At 41.5% G+C, this 18,526-nt stretch overlaps 1 protein-coding gene across 1 annotated transcript in view; it reads right to left on the reverse strand.

Annotated features, from left to right (window-relative positions):
* LOC126336648 (probable G-protein coupled receptor CG31760) overlaps nucleotides 1-18,526 on the reverse strand; it is a 1,468,739-nt gene that overhangs the window by 237,740 nt on the left and 1,212,473 nt on the right. The window contains exons 6-7 of the mRNA XM_050000571.1: nucleotides 14,050-14,188; nucleotides 8,624-8,735 (exon numbers count right to left, since the gene is read on the reverse strand). Coding sequence (XP_049856528.1) covers nucleotides 8,624-8,735; nucleotides 14,050-14,188 — 251 coding nt within the window. The remainder of the gene's footprint in view (nucleotides 1-8,623; nucleotides 8,736-14,049; nucleotides 14,189-18,526) is intronic.

The raw sequence follows: 18,526 nt of genomic DNA on the forward strand, positions 1-18,526 counted from the left end.
TACCATCATCAGTTATTTTGCTCCCCAAATAGCAATTTACTACTTTAAGTATCTCAGTTTCTTAACCTAATTGTCTCAGCATCACCAGACATAATTCGACTACATTCCATTATTCTCGTTTTGCATTGGATGATGTTCATCTTATATCCTCATTCCAAGTCTTTTGCTGTCTCTGACAGAATTACAATGTTATCGGCGAACCTTAAAGTCTTTACTTCTTCTCCATAGTATAGTCCCTCTATATACTCCTTCCACCTTTCTGCTTTCCCTTCTATGCTTAGAACTTGGTTTCCATCTGAGCTCTTGATATTCATACAAGTGGTTCTCTTTTCTCCAAAGGTCTCTTTAATTCTCCTGTAGGCAGTATCTATCTTACCTCTAGTGAGATAAGCCTCTACATGCTTACATTTGTCCACCAACCATTCCTGCTTAGCCATTTTGCACTTCCTGTCGATCTCGTTTTTGAGACGTTTGTATTCATTTTTGCCTGCTTCATTTACTGCATTTTTATATTTTCTCCTTTCATCAATAAAAATCAATATTTCTTCTGTCAACCAAGGATTTCTAATAGCCCTCGTCTTTTACCTACTTGATCCTCTGCTGCGTTCACTACTTCATCCCTCAAAGCTACCCATTCTTCTTCTACTTTATTTCTTTCCCCCATTCTTGTCAATTGTTCCCTTATGCTCTCCATGAAACTCTGTACAACCTATGATATAGTCAGATTATCCAGGTCTCATCTCCTTAAATTCCCACCTTTTTGCGGTTTCTACAGTTTTAATCTACAGTTCATAATCAATAGATCGTGATCAGGGTCCACATGGGCCCCTGGAAATATCTTACAATTTAGAACCTGGTTCCTGAATCTCTGTCTTACCATTATATAATCTCTCTGAAATCTCTCTGAAACCTGTCAGTATCTCCAGGCTTCTTCCATGTATACAGCCTTCTTTTACGATTCTTGAACCAAGCTATTATTAAATTGTGCTCTGTGCAAAATTCTACGAGGAAGCTTCCTCTTTCATTTCTTACTCCCAATCCATATTCACCTACTACGTTTCCTTCTCTTCCTTTTCCTACGATCGAATTCCAGTCACCCATGACTATTAAATTTTCGTCTCCCTTGACTATCTGAACAATATTTTTTATCTCATCACACACTTCTTCAATTTCTTCATCATCTGCAGAGCTAGTTGGCAAATAGACTTGTACTACTGTCATAGGCGTGGGCTTTGTGTCTATCTTGACCACAATAATGCGTTCACTATGTTGTTTGTTGTAGCTTACCCGAACTCCTATTTTTTTTAGGAGACACTTAAATCTATACTCGATATTAACAAATTTCTCTTCTTTAGAAACGCTTTCCTTGCCATTGCCAGTCTTCTTTTTATATCCTCTCTACTTCGAACATCATCAGTTATTTTGCTCCCCAAATAGCAAAACCCCTTTACTACTTTAAGTGTCTCATTTCCTAATCTAATACCCTCAACATCACCCGACTTAATTCGACTACATTCCATTATCCTCGTTTTGCATTTGTTGATGTTCATCTTATATCCTGCCTTCAAGACACTATCCATTCCGTTCAACTGCTCTTCCAAGTCCTTTGCTGTCACTGGCAGAATCACAATGTCATCGGCGAACCTTAAAGTTTTTATTTCTTCTCCATGGATTTTAATACCTACTCCGAATTTTTCCTTTGTTTCCTTCACTGCTTGCTCAATATACAGATTGAAAAACATCGGGAAGAGGCAACAATCCTGTCTCACTCCCTTCCCAACCACTGCTTCCCTTTCATGCCCCTCAACACTTATAACTGCCATTTGGCTTCTATACAAATTGTAAATAGCCTTTCGCACCCTATACTTTACTCCTGCCACCTTAAGAATTTGAAAGAGCGTATTCCAGTTAACATAGTCAAAAGCCTTCTCTAAGTCTACAAATGCTAGAAACGTAGGTTTGCCTTTCCTTAATCTAGCTTCTAAGATAAGCCGTAGGGTCAGTATTGCCTTAAGTGTTCCAATATTTCTATGGAATTCAAACTGATCTTCCCCAAGGTCGGCTTCTACTAGGTTTTCCATTCGTCTGTAAAGAATGCGCGTTAGTATTTTGCAGCCGTGGTTTATTAGACAGATGGTTCGGTAATTTTCACATCTGTCAACGCTTGCCTTCTTTGGGACTGGAATTATTATATTCTTCTTGAAGTCTGAGGGTATTTCGCCTGTCTCATACATCTTGCTCACCAGATGGTAGAGTTTTGTCAGGACTGGCTCTCCCAAGGCCGTCAGTAGTTCTAATGGAATGTTATCTACTCCCGAGGCCTTGTTTCGACTCAAGTCTTTCAGTGCTCTGTCAAACTCTTCACGCAGTATCATATCTCCCATTTCATCTTCATCTACATCCTCTTCCATTTCCATAACATTGTCCTCAAGTACATCGCCCTTCTATAGTCCCTCTATATACTCCTTCCACCTTTCTGCTTTCTCTTCTTTTCTTAGAACTGGGTTTCCATCTGAGCTCTTGATATTCATACAAGTGGTTCTCTTTTCTCCAAAGGTCTCTCTAATTTTCCTGGAGGCAGTATCTATCTTATTCCTAGTGAGATAGGCCTCTACGTCCTTACATTTATCCTCTAGCCATCCCTGCTTAGCCATTTTGCATTTCCTGTCGATCTCATTTTTGAGATGTTTGTATTCCTTTTTGCCTGCTTCATTTACTGCACTTTTATATTTTCTCCTTTCATCAATTAAATTCAATATTTCTTCTGTTACCCAAGGATTTCTACTAGCCCTCGTCTTTTTACCTATTTGATCCTCTGCTGCGTTCACTACTTCATCCCTCAAAGCTACCCATTCTTCTTCTACTGTATTTCTTTCCCCCATTCCTGCCATTTGTTCCCTTACGCTCTCCCTGAAACTCAGTACAACCTCTGGTTTAGTCAGTTTATCCAGGTCCCATCTCCTTAAATTACTACCTTTTTCCAGTTTCTTCAGTTTTAATCAACTTTCATAACCAATAGATTGTGTCGAGAGTCCACATCTACCCCTGGAAATGTCTTACAATTTAAACCTTGGTTTCTAAATCTCTGTCTTACCATTATATAATCTATCTGAAATCTGCCACTATCTCCAGGCTTCTTGCATGTATACAACCTTCTTTTATGATTCTTGAACCACGTGTTAGCTATGATTAAGTTGTGCTCTGTTCAAAATTCTACCAGGCAGCTTCCTCTTTCATTTCTTAGCCCCAATCCATATTCACCTACTACTTTTCCTTCTCTCCCTTTTCCTACTACCGAATTCTAGTCACCCATGAATATTAAATTTTCGTCTCCCTTCACTATATGAATAATTTCTTTTATTTCATCGTACATTTCTTCAGTTTCTTCGTCATCTGCAAAACTAGTTGGCATATAAACTTGTACTACTGTAGTAGGCGTGGCTTCGTGTCTATCTTGGTCACAATAATGCATTCACTATGCTTTTTGTAACAGCTTACCCGCTTTCCTATTTTTTTATTCATTATTAAACCTATGCCTGCATTACCCCTATTGGACTTTTTATTTATAACCCTGTATTTGCCTGATCAAAGGTCTGGTTCCTCCTGCCACCGAACTTCACTAATTCCCACTATATCTAACTTCAACCTATCCATTTCCCTTTTTAAATATACTAACCTACCAGCCCGATTAAGGGATCTGACATTCCACACTCCGATCCGTAAAACGCCAGTTTTCTTTCTTCTGGGAACGACGTCCTCTTGAGTAGTCCCCGCCCGGACATCCGTATGGGGGACTATTTTACCTCCGGAATATTTTACCCAAGAGGACGCCATCATCATTAACAGTGAAGGTGCATGCCCTAGGGAAAAATTACGGCTTTAGTTTCCCCTTGCTTTCAACCGTTCGCAGTACCAGCACAGCAAGATTGTTTTGGTTAGTGTTTCTAGGCCAGATCAGTCAATCATCCAGACTGTTGCCCCTGCAACTTCTGGAAAGGCTGCTGCCCCTCTTCAGGAAGCCAACGTTTGTCTGGCCTCTCAACAGATACCCCTCCGTTGTGGTAGTACCTACGGTACGGCTATCTGTATCCCTGAGGTACGCAAGCCTCCCCACCAACGGCAACGTCTACGGTTCATAGGGGGGGGGGGGGGGGGATGGTGTTACATAAAGGATAAAACTGAATATCTTATGGTGTTACATAAAGGATAAAATGTTCAGTTTACCAGTGCTGATATGTAAACTCCTGCGGCGTGACTAAGTGATGCTATAGAGGCTGTGACGGAAGTGATGTTAGCATAGACATTGTGCCAAGGGTGGCGTTTTGTTTCCTTGTAGTAGAGAGGTTGGCACTACTCCAGTAAGACATGAACTTATGTCTCGAACTGCGCTGTCTGAAACAGTGCCAACGGTGTCCACATCCTATACTACCAAGCTAGTATCATCAGCAAACACAAATATTTTAGCATCACCTGTAATATTAGAGAGCATATCATTTATATAAATAAGGAACAGGAGCGGCCCCAGCACTGGTCCCTTGGACAAGCCACGTTTAACCGTGCCCTACTCAGATCACACGACATACTCAATCGCAACACTGTGGAGAATGACCTTTTGCTGTCTCTTGTTGAAGTAAGAGGTGAACCAGTTATGCGTTACTCCCCGTATTCCATGATTGTCCAACTTCTGGAGCAATATTTTGTGATCAACACAATCAAATGCATTAATTAATCAAAAAAGATGCCTGCCTTTTGTTTAATCCATTCAGCACCTTACAAAGAAAAGAGAATATAGCACTTTCAGTTGTTAAACCAATTCTAAAACTGAACTGTACATTTGATAGCAAGTTATGTGCAGTAAAATGATCAGTTATCCTTACATACACAGCATGTGATTTCTTTAGAGATACCAAACACTTCGGCTACTTTGGTTACGACAGCACGCACCATACGAGCACCAACAGTTTGCCAGCGCTCGAATTCACTGAGCTCAGACATAATTCACCGTAACTACACACAACATAATTATGACCACGACTGACACTCCCAATGTACTGACGGCATTCAATGGGTGCCATTCGTGGACAAATGCAACAGCACCATCTAAAGCAGGGGTCTCCAAACTTTTTAGTCCACGGGCCACATTGACTCCTCCACGAATTCCTACGGAGCAAGATCTACCTAGTGGGATTAAAGCACCCTAGCACTGCATGATAACCTTAATGTAAGGCTAAAGGAAAGATTAAATCGCAAAAATCTGAGGTAGCACTGAAACGAGCAACGGTTTTTATTTAATTATCGTACATAATTTTGATTGGTGGACGTACCTGACCGAAATTCTGGCGTATTTTATTCTGGCGAATTTCACCGACAAAAAAAAATGTTACTGCATTTTTCTTCACGAAAACATCCTGCAAAGTTAACGAAATCTCAAAATCATTGTTAGTAAAAATATTACTGCAAGACGTAACAGAGGTAGAATATGTCAACGCTTTTTTATTTCAAGCGGCGCAACATGAAATTTATTTATGTAGTCTTGTAGCGAGAAGCAGAGCCAGAGCATATATTTGATAGTTTTTTTGCGTGATTGTGTCTATGTTGCGAGTGTCTCACGAGTGTTTTTAGTGTTTTATGCGCTGTACTAGTAGGTGAGACGACGAAGTGAAGGACAATTCAATCTTTGAATTCGAAGAGACAAGGAAAATCTGAAACTCGAAATACGTATAGCACTACTTGAGTATTTTTCACTGTATTTTTTAGTGGAACTACAGTGTAATTGTGAGTATTTAATCTAGTAATTAAAGTACCTTAAAAATAAATTCATTGCATTTTGTTTAGGCAGCTACTCTCTAGTTTTATTAGTATCAAATAGCACAATTTTATTTTCAGGTTACAATCTTTTGTGAAGTTCTGTACAAATATGGAAAAGAAACGAAAGGTTGACAGTGAATGCAGAATTTTTAAAGAGCAGTGGGGATGTCAATATTTCGTGGTGGAGTCAAGGAAAAACTATGTGTATTATTTGCAATGAAGCAATATCAGTCTTCAAAGAATACGTCACTATGAGACTTAGCACTCTCAGAATTACTCCAAGTTTACAGGATGGGAACGATTAGAAATGTATGAGTCTCTGAAACCCCAGCTAAAAACCCAGCAGTCGCTGTTAAAGGAAGTAAATGCTGAACAACATGCAGCAACTCGTGCTAGTTTTCGTGTGGCTCGTTTAGTAGCGAAACAGTGTAAGCCATTTACCGACGGTGTATTAATTAATAACTGCATTACGGCAACAGGAGAAGAAATGTGTCCAGAAAAAGTCAATTTATATAAAAATATAGGTTTGTCGGCAAACACTGTGGCTCGAAGAATAGACGATATTGCACAAAATTTATCAGCACAACTGAGTGACTAAAATCAAGACTTAGACCAGTTCTCTTTGGCCGTGGATGAGTAAACAGATGTAACAGATACCGCTCAAGTATTACTTTTTATTCGAGGGATTGACAAAAATTATAAAGTGTATGAAGAGCTCCTTGACGTTCACAGTATTCACGGGACGACCACTGGCGAAGATATTTTTAAAGGAGTTGAAAGGGCAGTTCATAAAAACAATCTTCAGTGGAATAAATTACAACGTTTTACAACTGATGGTGGCAAAAACATGTGTGGGAAAAAATAATGGTGTTGCTGCTCTCCTTTCTAAGGTGGTAGAAAATGACGGTGGCACAAAATCATTAGTAGTTCAAAAGGCTCTGACCACTATGTGACTCAACTGCTGTGGTCATTAGTCCCCTAGAACTTAGAACTACTTAAACCTAACTAACCTAAAGACATCACACACATCCATGCCCGAGGCAGGATTCGAACCTGCGACCGTAGCAGTCGCACGGTTCCGGACTGAGCGCCTAGAGCCGCGAAACTAACGCGGCCCGCCTTTAGCAGTGCATTGTATTATTCACCAACAGTCTTTGTGTGGAAAACGTTTAGATATGTCAGAAGTTTTAAAGCCAGTTATTTCAGTTGTTAATTATATCAGATCCCATGCACTCAGTCATCGCCAGTTACACGAGTTTCTTGAAGATATTGAGGAAAGCGACTTGCCTTATTATACTGCAGTTCGCTGGCTTAGCTGCGCTAAAGTGCTGACCCGTTTTTTTAACTCCGAACAGTAATTGAAATTTTTTTGAACGAAAGGAATCGCCTCCTGGCTGAGTTTCGGAACGGTGAGTGGTTATGGAAGCTAGCATTTTATACAGACTTAACTAAACATATGAATGACCTTCATTTAAAATTGCACGGTGAAAACCAGCTTCTGCCTGATTTATACACGCGTGTGAAGTCCTTTCGACAAAAGATTGCTTTGTTTCAATCTCAGTTGAACAAAGTATGCTTTACGCATTTTAAAACATGCCAAACATTCAGTCAGCAAACTGAGATTCCGTTTCCTGTAACATTCGCAATTGAAGCTTTGGGCGCTTTAAAAATTAATTTTTAATCACGTTTTTCAGATATCAATGCAAATTCAAACGATATCAAGGTATTTCAAAATCACTTTGACGTCGATATAGAAGCGTTACCCGCAGAGCTTCAGTCTGAAATAATTAGTTTGCAATGTAGAGACTTTTTTAAAGAAAAACATTCAAAGTCAACATTACTGGAATTTAATAAGCGTCTTCCATCCACACAGTTTCCAAATTTACATTTTTCCGCTTTTGGAACTACTTATTTGCGTGAAAAAACTTTCTCCAAAATGAAACATGCAAAAAGTATTTACAGATCAAAATTAAGTGATGAGCATTTGAGGTCGCTGATGATTTTCTCCATCAGTAAACTTGATCCACAACTGGAAGTAATTATGAAAGGAAAGTTACAGCTACATAGAAGTCCCTAATTATCACTAAGATGTTAAATTTATTTACGTGAATACTCTGAGTTTTCAAGATATACAGTTATTTTTATACATCCAATATCACTATGTACACCAGGTATAGTATTTTACTTAAATAGCGTGTAAATAAAAATATTTTATACGATTTACTTGCTATGTGTATTTTACAACGTAATCAAAAGAAAGTGAAACCTAGCTTAAGAAGCATCTACCATAAGGATTGATTACTAAGGCTACTCACCGAAGTGGCGTCCATTTGAAATACTTGCAGACTCCTGAGTAGAATAAAATGCAAAGAATATTCTTACTTGAAATGTTTTTGCCAAACTAGTCTGTTAACCGTTCTTTTTTTTCACTATCGCACGGAGAATGGTCTGTCTGTTTACTGTGGATAGCCACAAGTTTATCCATGACCTTCCGCTTTCTAAAGATTGAGTTCCGACAATGTCACGGTGTATTGGTCGCGATAGGCCTCGAAACTCAGTTGTTGGCAGTATAGGTACCAACGCAAATATTTGGCGGGCCGGATACCGGGGATGTCCGGCCAGCTAACGCGGGCTGGTTTGCCGGCCCTCGCTGGCCGGTTTTGGCCCGCGAGCCGTAGTTTGCAGACCCTGATCTAATGGCTTGACTATCATCTGCATTTATGTCGAGTATGGATTTCTCGCTGTTGTTCCATATTACTGTCCAACACCTGTATAGCCGACAGCTGATAGCCACAGCAGACAGATAAGTACTCACCTTCCACCAGTGTGCCGTTGAAGACCCCGCCGTGGTGCGGCGAGTAGAAGCCCTCTCGGCAGCGGCAAACGTAGCCGCCTCGCACCCAGCCGGGGCTCGGCCGGAGCTCGCACTGCAAAGTGAACACGAGAGAGCGTCGAGTAGGGGTGCACCTTAAAAGTTCAGCGTCTTTAAGAAAATTCACAGACTCCAACATGAGGCAGTATTAGTTAAAAGTGGGAGAAAAATTCTTATAACTGCACTATCCAGTTACACTAGCTTATGATTATCATCACCGTGGAATAACCACTCACAGACGGTAGATGACAGAACTAGCAACGGTGGTTAACTAAGGCGTATGGGGGACGCGCAAAATAGTGCCGTTGTCGCCGTAAGCGGAGACAGAGCGATTTATCTGATGTCCAGAATGGTATGACCATTGGCTTTCGGGCCAGCGGTGGGAGCATTCCCGAAACGGCTTAGTTTGTAAAAAGGTTACCTGCCTCCATGGTTAATGTACAGCCTCTATGATAAAACGGGGCTACTTAAAACCGGGCCGTAGATGATACGGGTAAAAACGGCTGCCACAGAAGGCCGTTGGTTTGTAGGGCGCAAATTATCTTAAAGCAAACAGCCTGGAACCAGGAGGGAGTGTTTCGGTCTGGGGAATGTTTTCGTGGCACTCTGGAAGTCAGAATGGATCAACACAGGTATAAAGTTATCACTGGGGACCATGGACGCCCCTTATGTGCAGTTTGTCTTTCCTCGGCACTATGGCATCTTCCAGCAGGACAATGCCGTCTGTTACACAGCTCGCAGTGTATGTGCGTGGTTCGAAAAGAACTGGGTGATTTACTTTTCACCCCTGGCCACCAGACTCACTATCTCGATTTGGCTTTTGGCGCCATGGATCCTCAACCAAGAAACCTAGATTGGCTGAGTACAGCAACAGAGTCGCATGGGTCCACGTTCCTATCGGTACCTTCCATAACCTCACTGACACTCTTTCTGCACGCCCTGCAGCGATCCGCGCTGCAAAATTGGTTATTCAGACTTTTTTAAGATGCTCACATTAAGGGGGGTAGGACGTCAAAAGGGCCGACTTGGAGCAGGAAAGGCCCTACAGTACATTTAATTTCCACTGTCTCTCCTTTTACAAATAAATGCATAAAACTTTGTCCGCATGACCAGGAAGGATTCAGGATTCACACACTTAGCAGTGGAAGTTCAAAACCATAACAAATAATTTTTATTGCATGTGAAATTTCATCATTTTTTTCACTTATTGCTGGCTGCATTTGTTGCTATAGGCACACTTTTCTTCATAAGTAAGAGAGATTCTTCGATGAATTTTGCACAGCATACAAACCAGGTGTATGAAACTCTAGAATTTATTTAATTTATGAAAAATGAATGAGCTGTTACAGTTTAAACTTCATGTTTAGAAATAACTCAAATTTAGTAGTTTATTAAAATGTAATTGCTCATTATTTTTTCACAAATTAGATAAATTCTAGAGTTTCATACACCTGTAAGTGTGGTTTGTACACCGTGCAAGATTCATTGAAGAATCTCTCTTACTTATGAAGAAAGTCACACCTGTAGCAACAAATGCAGCCAATAGTAAGTGAAAAAACGATGAAATTTCACATGTAAAAAAATTATTTTGTTATGTTTTCGAACTTCCACTTCCATGAATGTGAATCCTGAATCCATCCTAGTCACGCTGACAAAGTTTTATGAATTTATTTGTAAAAGTATAGACAGTGAAAATTAAAATGTCCTGTGGTGCCCCTCTTGCTCCAAGTCGGCCCGTTTGACGTCCTATACCCCATAATGTGACTGGACACTGTATAAGTTCGGAAACCAATAGCCGTAGAGAGGAATGTGTAGTACTAGATGGGGTAGGCTCCCCGAAGTCTGTAATTTGCAGGACTCTGATGTTGGCGCTGGTACCAGTTACAACAGGGCAACGATCTGCTACTTGAATCATTTGAGTTTGTGCTGCTCCTTCAGTACCTTAGCAACACAAGATCAACTGTTCCGTTCAAAGTGAACAAACTGGACTGTAAACAGTGCAAAGAAAGCCTAAGGTTCCACGAGGGAAATGGCATATATGAACTTCCGTTACGTTTTAGCTGAAGGTAGTAATCGTCAAGCAAGTGGAATGTATGCCGAACGACATCCACAAAGCGCCATTCCATACGCAAGAATGTTCAGTAGGCTATTCCAGCGGCTTGCGAAGACTAAATCGTTTGCAGCAAGGACAACGGGTCGCGGTAGGCTTGCACAATTCGCAAACCGGAGATGATGCTCAGACAAGCGCGCGTAAGGCTGGAGTTGCCGTGGTCAGTTCCGCACGAGCAGTTGATTTATCCATACCACATGAGACTTCCGCATTCTCTTCGACTAGCAGAGCACCATGGCCGATTACGATCCGTATTCCACAGATTGCGTTTAATTTACATATGACACAGAATTCACAAGATATGGTATAGTAACTATCACATTGCGCATATGCGCACATGTGCGCAGACTCAAATCATTCAGCAATTCTGAAAGTGAGGCATCAGAATCGAATCAGAATCAGTGTATGGGCAGGATTGTCGGTGACATATGGCCACATTCTAGACCAAACACATAAACGGGAGCTGTGTATCACCTATACTTGTGTGGTGAATTACCGGCGATGCTGGAGAAAGTTATCCTTACAAAAAGACAAAATTGTGGTTTATGAACGACGGGCACCATCCCATTTTATATGGACCGAGCGACAGTATCTCACCACAACGTTTCATCGGTGATGGATTGATCGAGGAGGTCCAGTTGCATGGCGACAAATCTGAATTCTTTTGCATTTCCGGCCGTGGAGACATTGAAAGACCTTGGAGCATGCCAAAACTAACTACAATGTGTAGACGTTATAGGAGCGTGTGACCAATGCATGTAACGCAACCTGAATGGAATCCAACGTGTTTGAAAGAGTGCATGATTCACAACGAAGAACGGCTGAAGGATGTGTCAGGATATGAAGTAACCACGAACAGGACTTTTTCATGGTGAATAAATCCACTCCAGGTGTGCTAGACAAAGGCTTTATTTGCATAAAATCGTATACACAACCAGGGTTACAAGATGTAAATCCCATTTTTAGGCGCGTGATTGCGTCCGGGGCTTCCATGACGTGCGGAAGGCTGGTACTTATATGGCCCCGTTTACCCTATGCTGCTTGATAATTATACTGGACTTTTTATGCGTCTAGTACGATTTTCTCGTACGCAATAAAGCGTATGAAGATGAAATTTATATGCGGAATATCGGGTCGTCTGAACGATTTCTCCAAATACAATATTTAGCAATTAGAACTGGGGCGGATTTATTCATCGTGAATTTTTTTTTTCAACAGTTGTGGGTATCCCCCAAAGAGAGCGTTATTTACAGGACAGACTGGTCCACATATCGACAGGTTTTAGTTTCTGGTCATCTCACTACTTAATCTTCTTTGATCAACATTACTTCTTGTGGGTATATGTGACACTTCTTTTTTAAACACTTGTATACATCGATATTTCTTTCGATAGAGTATAATGCATGGCGCTATCGTTCTGTGTCATTTACCAAAAAATGTATGGATGTTTCCAATAAATTGGTTGTGTTTCTACATATGGATACAGATATGGTTTAGCTTGAAAGCTGAGGATAACAGATAATTTCATAATGTTTAACACATTTTATAAGAAATCACTAAGACACTTCTAACAAAAATTAAAGTTATCTAAAAATCTCAGTCTTTATTTTCTACACATCTCAACAACCGGGTTTGACTCAATCTGTTGTCATCTCGGTCAGCCCAAGCCGGTCCAGTACCACTGCGTGACAAATACACAAGAGAAATCAGGGGAGAGGATTCGATATGTTATCCTTCTATCGTTTTCCTTGTCCATCTAAAACTTACACCACTTGTGAAAAAGTCTCTCAGATTGAACAGATGTCCCGAGCACTGTCAAATATTTAAATGGGCTTTTATAATTTTTGGAAATTTTATTTTAAAATGTTTCTGAATTACCAAAGGATTTTCGTCTTTCTTTAAGAGTTTTGAGATAAGCTGAAAGTTCATCAGAAAAAAGTCTTCATTTATTACTCTTCCAGGTTCGGTGTACTAATTTTTGGTGAAGAAAACTGAGGATATGAGATAAAGATAAGTTTGGCTTTTGGAAAGGTAAAGGCACCAGACAGGCAGTTCTGACGTTATGCTTGTCAACGTAAGTGAGAGTCAAAGAAAATCAAGATACCTTCGTAGGATTTGTCGACATTGAAAAAGTATTAGGCAACATTTATTGGTGGAAGATGTTCGAAATTCTCCGTAGAAGAACTGTAGGGGAAAACGGGGACTATGAAGCTTACGGAAGAAACCTGAGGGAAAATTAAGAATGGAAAACCAAGAATAAAACGGTTGGGTTACAAACGGTGTAAGACAAAGATGCACTCTTTCGGTCCCACTGTTCGATCCACACGTCGAAACACATACGGAAATAAAAGTTCTGATGTGAGATTGAAACCCAGGGAGATACGATATCAATGATAAGGTTCGCTGATGACGTTGCCATCCGCAGTGAAAGGACAGAATATGGATGGAGAGAATATCGAAGAAAGACGAAAGTAATGAGAAGTAGCAGAAATAAGAACAGCGAGAGACTTAGTATCGTAATTGGTAATCACAAAATAGATGAAGTTGAGAAATTCTGCAACCTAGGAAGCAAAATAGCCCGTGGAAGAGGACATAAAAAGCCGACTAGCACTGTCAGAATGGGTATTTCTAGTCAAGAGAAGTCTGCTAGTATCAAACGTAATTTGAGGAGGAAATTTCTGAGAATGTGCGTTCGGAACACAGCACTGTTTGGCGAGAGGCATCGACTTTGGGAAAGAGTCAATGCATTTGTGATGTGGTGCAACAGCAGAATGTTGAAAATTAAGTGGACTGTTAAAGCAAGAAATGGGGAAGTGGGGAGAAGAATACGTGGAAAACATTGACGAGAATAAGGGGCAGGATGATACCATTTGTGGTACCATATCAAGGTACAGCCTCCATGGTACTTGAGAGTGATCTAGAGATATCCAGGAAATAATAGAATGCGTTAGGTGTTAGTGATTGGGATGAAGAAGTTCCCGAGGAGAGAAGTTCACGTCGGCTCACTACAAACCAATCTGATGGCCTTAGCCCCCTCTGCCCCCCTCCCCCTTTCAAAAATGCTGTAGTCACAGTTCGCACAACCTGGTGGCTCCCCAGCGACCGCTTTTTGTCCCATCTCCCTATCGATAAATGAAAACGCCCTGGCCCCTCACTCACTCCCTTGCCACCTCGCCCTCAGAGCGACAAAGACCAAGTTGAGGATCACTCCCACATATTTTGGTTAGTAAATGTCACAAGACGGTCGCTGCGGACGTACCTGCGTGGTGTCATTGTGGCACTTGTGCGTACTGTGGAACGCCCGCAGCTCGGAGCGCGGGGGTGGCTCGCTGCTTGCCTCGCACTGGTTCACCTCCAACGGCGTCACGTTCACGTCAAGCGACAGGTAGCCCTTCGTCCTGCAACACAAATAGGTCCTCGGTTCTAATAGCGGTACACTATGGCTCTGGGATGTGACGCAACGGGTATTATGCCGTATCGATACACGAGAAAAATTACTCACTTCGCACCCAGTGTCATTGATGCATGCCTGTGTGGTGGCATTCGAGTAGGGTATTAATTACATGAAATAAAACTTCAAGGATTGAGATGGTACGTAATGTTATGTCAGTGAGTGTAAAATCAGATGTACAAAGGACTTGGGAAATATGACGTTGCATCCTCATATGCGGATGGGAATGGCGTCAAAAAACCGTTGTGACTTATCCTGAGGCAACATGGCCCGCAACTATTATACTTTGTCAATGATATGCTGAGTACTGGCCCTGGGAAGGGGTTGATGTCTTAGCTGGTCCCACACATGCTCTACTAGGGACAGTTCAGGGCATCTTGCTGGTTATGGCAGTACCCGTCAACATCAAGCAGACAGTTCACAGACACATGCGCCATAAGTGAACTACCATTGTCCTTTTGAAAAACAGCTTCACAGTAGTATCGCATGACAGGTAACACATGAGGACAAAGGACGTCCGTGACATACCACTGTGCCGGCTGCAGTGGCCGAGCGGTTCCAAGCGCTTCAGTCGGGAACCGCGCTGCTGCTACGGTCGCAGGTTCGAATCCTGCCTCGGGCATGGATGTGTGTGATGTCCTTAGGTTAGTTAGGTTTGAGTAGTCCTAGGGGACTGATGACCTCAGATGTTAAGCCTTATAGTACTCAGAGCCATTTGAACCATTTTTTAACACACCACTGTGCCGGCAGAGTGCGCTTAGTCACTGTCAGTCATGACCTGAAGTCATAATAGATGGCTCCCCACACTAAGACGCCAGATGTGACACTACTGCGACCTTACAAACACTGGAGAATGTGGTCTCGCCAAGGCTACCTTCATACCCGTCGACGATGGTCATCCGGGGTGGTACAGAACCTAGATTCGTAGCTGACCACATAACAGTGCGACGCTGTCCAGCAGAAGTCCATGCTTCCCTGTCGCGGCACCACTCCAAACGTAGCTGTTTTTGTTGTAGTGTTAACGGCAGAGTGTGCAAAGGGTTATGATCTCCTAGTCTGGCTACTGCTAATGTCCAACCAGTGGTCCATGATGACCCATAACTTTGCAGGAAGTCCATTACTTGTTCTCAGATGGCAGGCGTTTATGTTATGTACATGCTGCACAATACGGCGATCGTTCCTTGTGGTGGTCAGACGTTGTCGACAAGAGCCTTGAATTACGAGTACTCTCGTTCCCATGGAGCATAACATCAGATCATTGTCACATCCAGACACTCCACAAATCGTAATACTGCACGATTCGACGATCGGTTCAAATAGAGATCCAAAATGAGACCTGTTTCAGCCACTGGCAGGTGTTGGTTACGCTGCCTCACACAAGTACACGACATCTTCGTGTTCTTCACTGTGATGACTGAAGATCTTACGCTGTTTCTGCCCCTTAAATACCCTACCAGTCCTGAAAACAACATCTAACACGAATATCCTAAGGCACTCTGGCAGCTGTTAAATGCGACACAGAGAACTGCAACGTTCCTCCTTGATGGTGTGTCCCTGTACGAAGTTACTTTGATATCCGACCGTGTCTTCTTGTTTTTTAACTTTTTTTGTCAGCAGTGTATAATGCTACGTGACCTGTAGAGACATTAGTGTTTGGATTAAAAAACGAAAGAAAAAAAACCGATGAAACTTATTTTAACAAAGAAGTGTTGCAATAGTAAGTTTCGAAACAATACACAACGAAGGAGTTATCCGCATGGGACTGAAATCGGTGGACGTGACGGACGTGTACAGACATAAAAATGATTATGGTTTCAAAAAACTGGATTATTTATTCAAGAGAAAGAGTTTCACAAAATTGAGCAAGTCAATAATGCGTCGGTACACGTTATGCGAGCAGTTATTCGCCTCGGCATTCATTGACAGAGTTGTTGGATGTCCTCTTGAGGGATATCGTCCCAAATTCTGTCCAAATGGAGTCAAAATCCCGAGGTGGTTGGTGAGATCTACCCATAATGTTACAAACGTTCTCAATTGGAGAGACATTCGGCTACTTTGCTCGCCAAGGTAGGGTCTGGCAAGCACGAAGACCAGCATTAGAAACCCTTGCTGTGTGCGGGTGGCCATTATATTGCTTCGGTGGCCATCGGGGTTCAGCTGGAAGCGGGACTCATCACTGAACACAGTTTTACTCCTGTCAATGAGATACGCATGGGGACGTCACGGACTGCGGTATGATACCATCCTGCCTGTCGTTCGCCATACGGTCAGACAACCAGAAGTGGTATTTGGGGTACCATTTCATTTCATAGCAGGATCCCATTCGTTGTCATCAGTAGGACCCTTACAGCACAGCGGTAAGTCGACAATATTCTACGCCCCGTTTTGTTGCCCTTCATGGTAAGGCAGCCTGGGTTTACATTTCAGTAAAATAATGCCCGCTCACACACGATGAGAGTTTCTACTGTATGTTTTCGTGTTTACCAAACCCTATCTCGGCCAGCAACGTATCCATATCCGTCTTCAATTGAGAACGTTAGGGGCATAATGGGGAGGCCCCTAGAAGCAGCTCGGGACATTGACGACCTAAAACGCCAACTGGACAGACTTTGGTACGATATCCCTTACGAGGATATCCAACAGCTCTTTCAATTAATGCCAAGCCGAATTACTGCCTGCATAATAACGATTTATGTTTAAATAACAGCCGGATAATTCGTGTGAGATCATGGAGAAATTAGAAAACGACATTAAAGTTCAGGAGAAATATATAAATATGGCACTGCAATCCTATTAGAGACGACTGAGGACCTGCAAGACATTTCGTCCTTATGAAATCAAAAAGAATACACAACGTAGTTTATGTTTCTCATGTAGTGTGACATAACTATTCGTATTTAAGTTTTGTGAATGAAATTAACTAATACCAGCTGAACTCTGAGAACTTGTCAACTCGTAGGAACCAATTAATCGAATAACTTTCAAAATAGATATAATTTTTTTTAATGTGGTGGCAGTCCATCACAGAGTTAGATGATACAATATCATTATATTTAGTTAAATTTTTAAGGAACTTGGTCCAATAGCTTAACTTGCAGCGGGTTAGCTTGCGAGACAAGGATCTGAGAAATATGAGTACGCAGATCGAATCCATACAACGATTTATCGTCTGTGAAACCCGTCAGTCTTGGTTGTGGTTGTAAGCGGTTTTCCCTTTTAGTATGCTGAGCTGGTGCCTAATCTCCGCCTCAGAAAATACGATATGGAATCACTTTAAATACGATAACGCGAAGAACGAAGTTTACATAATTCACAGACAGATGGCCCAACATAACTTCTTACCGTGTGGCGGCAAGAAAGGCATCCGGCCACAAAAAATGGAGAAAATATGTAAACGTATAAACCACGAACCCAGTATGAAAGAGAGAGATTTAAAATTAATACTAACGTACCTTTGAAAGATGTATACGTTTCTTAAGGTATGATGCAGTCTGGTGAAGCTCATAGTTGAGGTCACAGCGTATGATGGCAGATATGGCTCTTACGGCTGCAAAGTGTGCGTGCAGCGTATGTAACTAGACCCTAGAGAGTATGAGAAACCCACATGAGGTCTTCCAGCATTCTTAGCTGAGAGATATGAATATTACCGAACCATGACTTTAATACGGTAATTCATGGTTGAAGTATACTAAAACGAATTATTTACAGAGGAATGAAGAGGCTGTCAAAACTCGCTCACAAGAACGATAAGGGAGAGCTTCCAGCGTATGTCGTTCAGCCTATACACTGGCCGTGCATTAAATAAAACCATGGAGAAATTTGGAAACGGCATTAAAGTTCAAGAGAAAGAAATAAAAATTACACCACAATTCTATTAGAGACGACTGAGAAGTTGGGAGAACAGTTAAACGGGATGGGTAGCATCTCGAAAAGAGGAAAAGAGGTTATAAGATGAAAATCAAAGAAATGAAAAGAAGATGTAGTCGAATTAAATCAGGTAGTGGTAACGGAACTGGTTAGGAAATGATGCACTCTAAGGTTGTAGGAGATTTTGGCTATTTGGGAAAGAAAATAATGGGAAAAGTAAATATAAACTTCATGTGTGCAACAGTAAGAAAAGCGTGTCTGAGAATGAGCAGGTTTTTATCATCAGCTATAAATTTAATTTTAGGAAATAAATTTAGGAAGTATTTTCCGAAAGCGTTTCTTTGCAACATAGCTTTGTACAGAATGTAAATGTGGACGATAAACGGTACAGATAGAGAGCAGAGTAGCTATTCAACTG

Source organism: Schistocerca gregaria, chromosome 2, assembly GCF_023897955.1.
Source record: "Schistocerca gregaria isolate iqSchGreg1 chromosome 2, iqSchGreg1.2, whole genome shotgun sequence".
Lineage (NCBI taxonomy): Eukaryota > Metazoa > Arthropoda > Insecta > Orthoptera > Acrididae > Schistocerca > Schistocerca gregaria.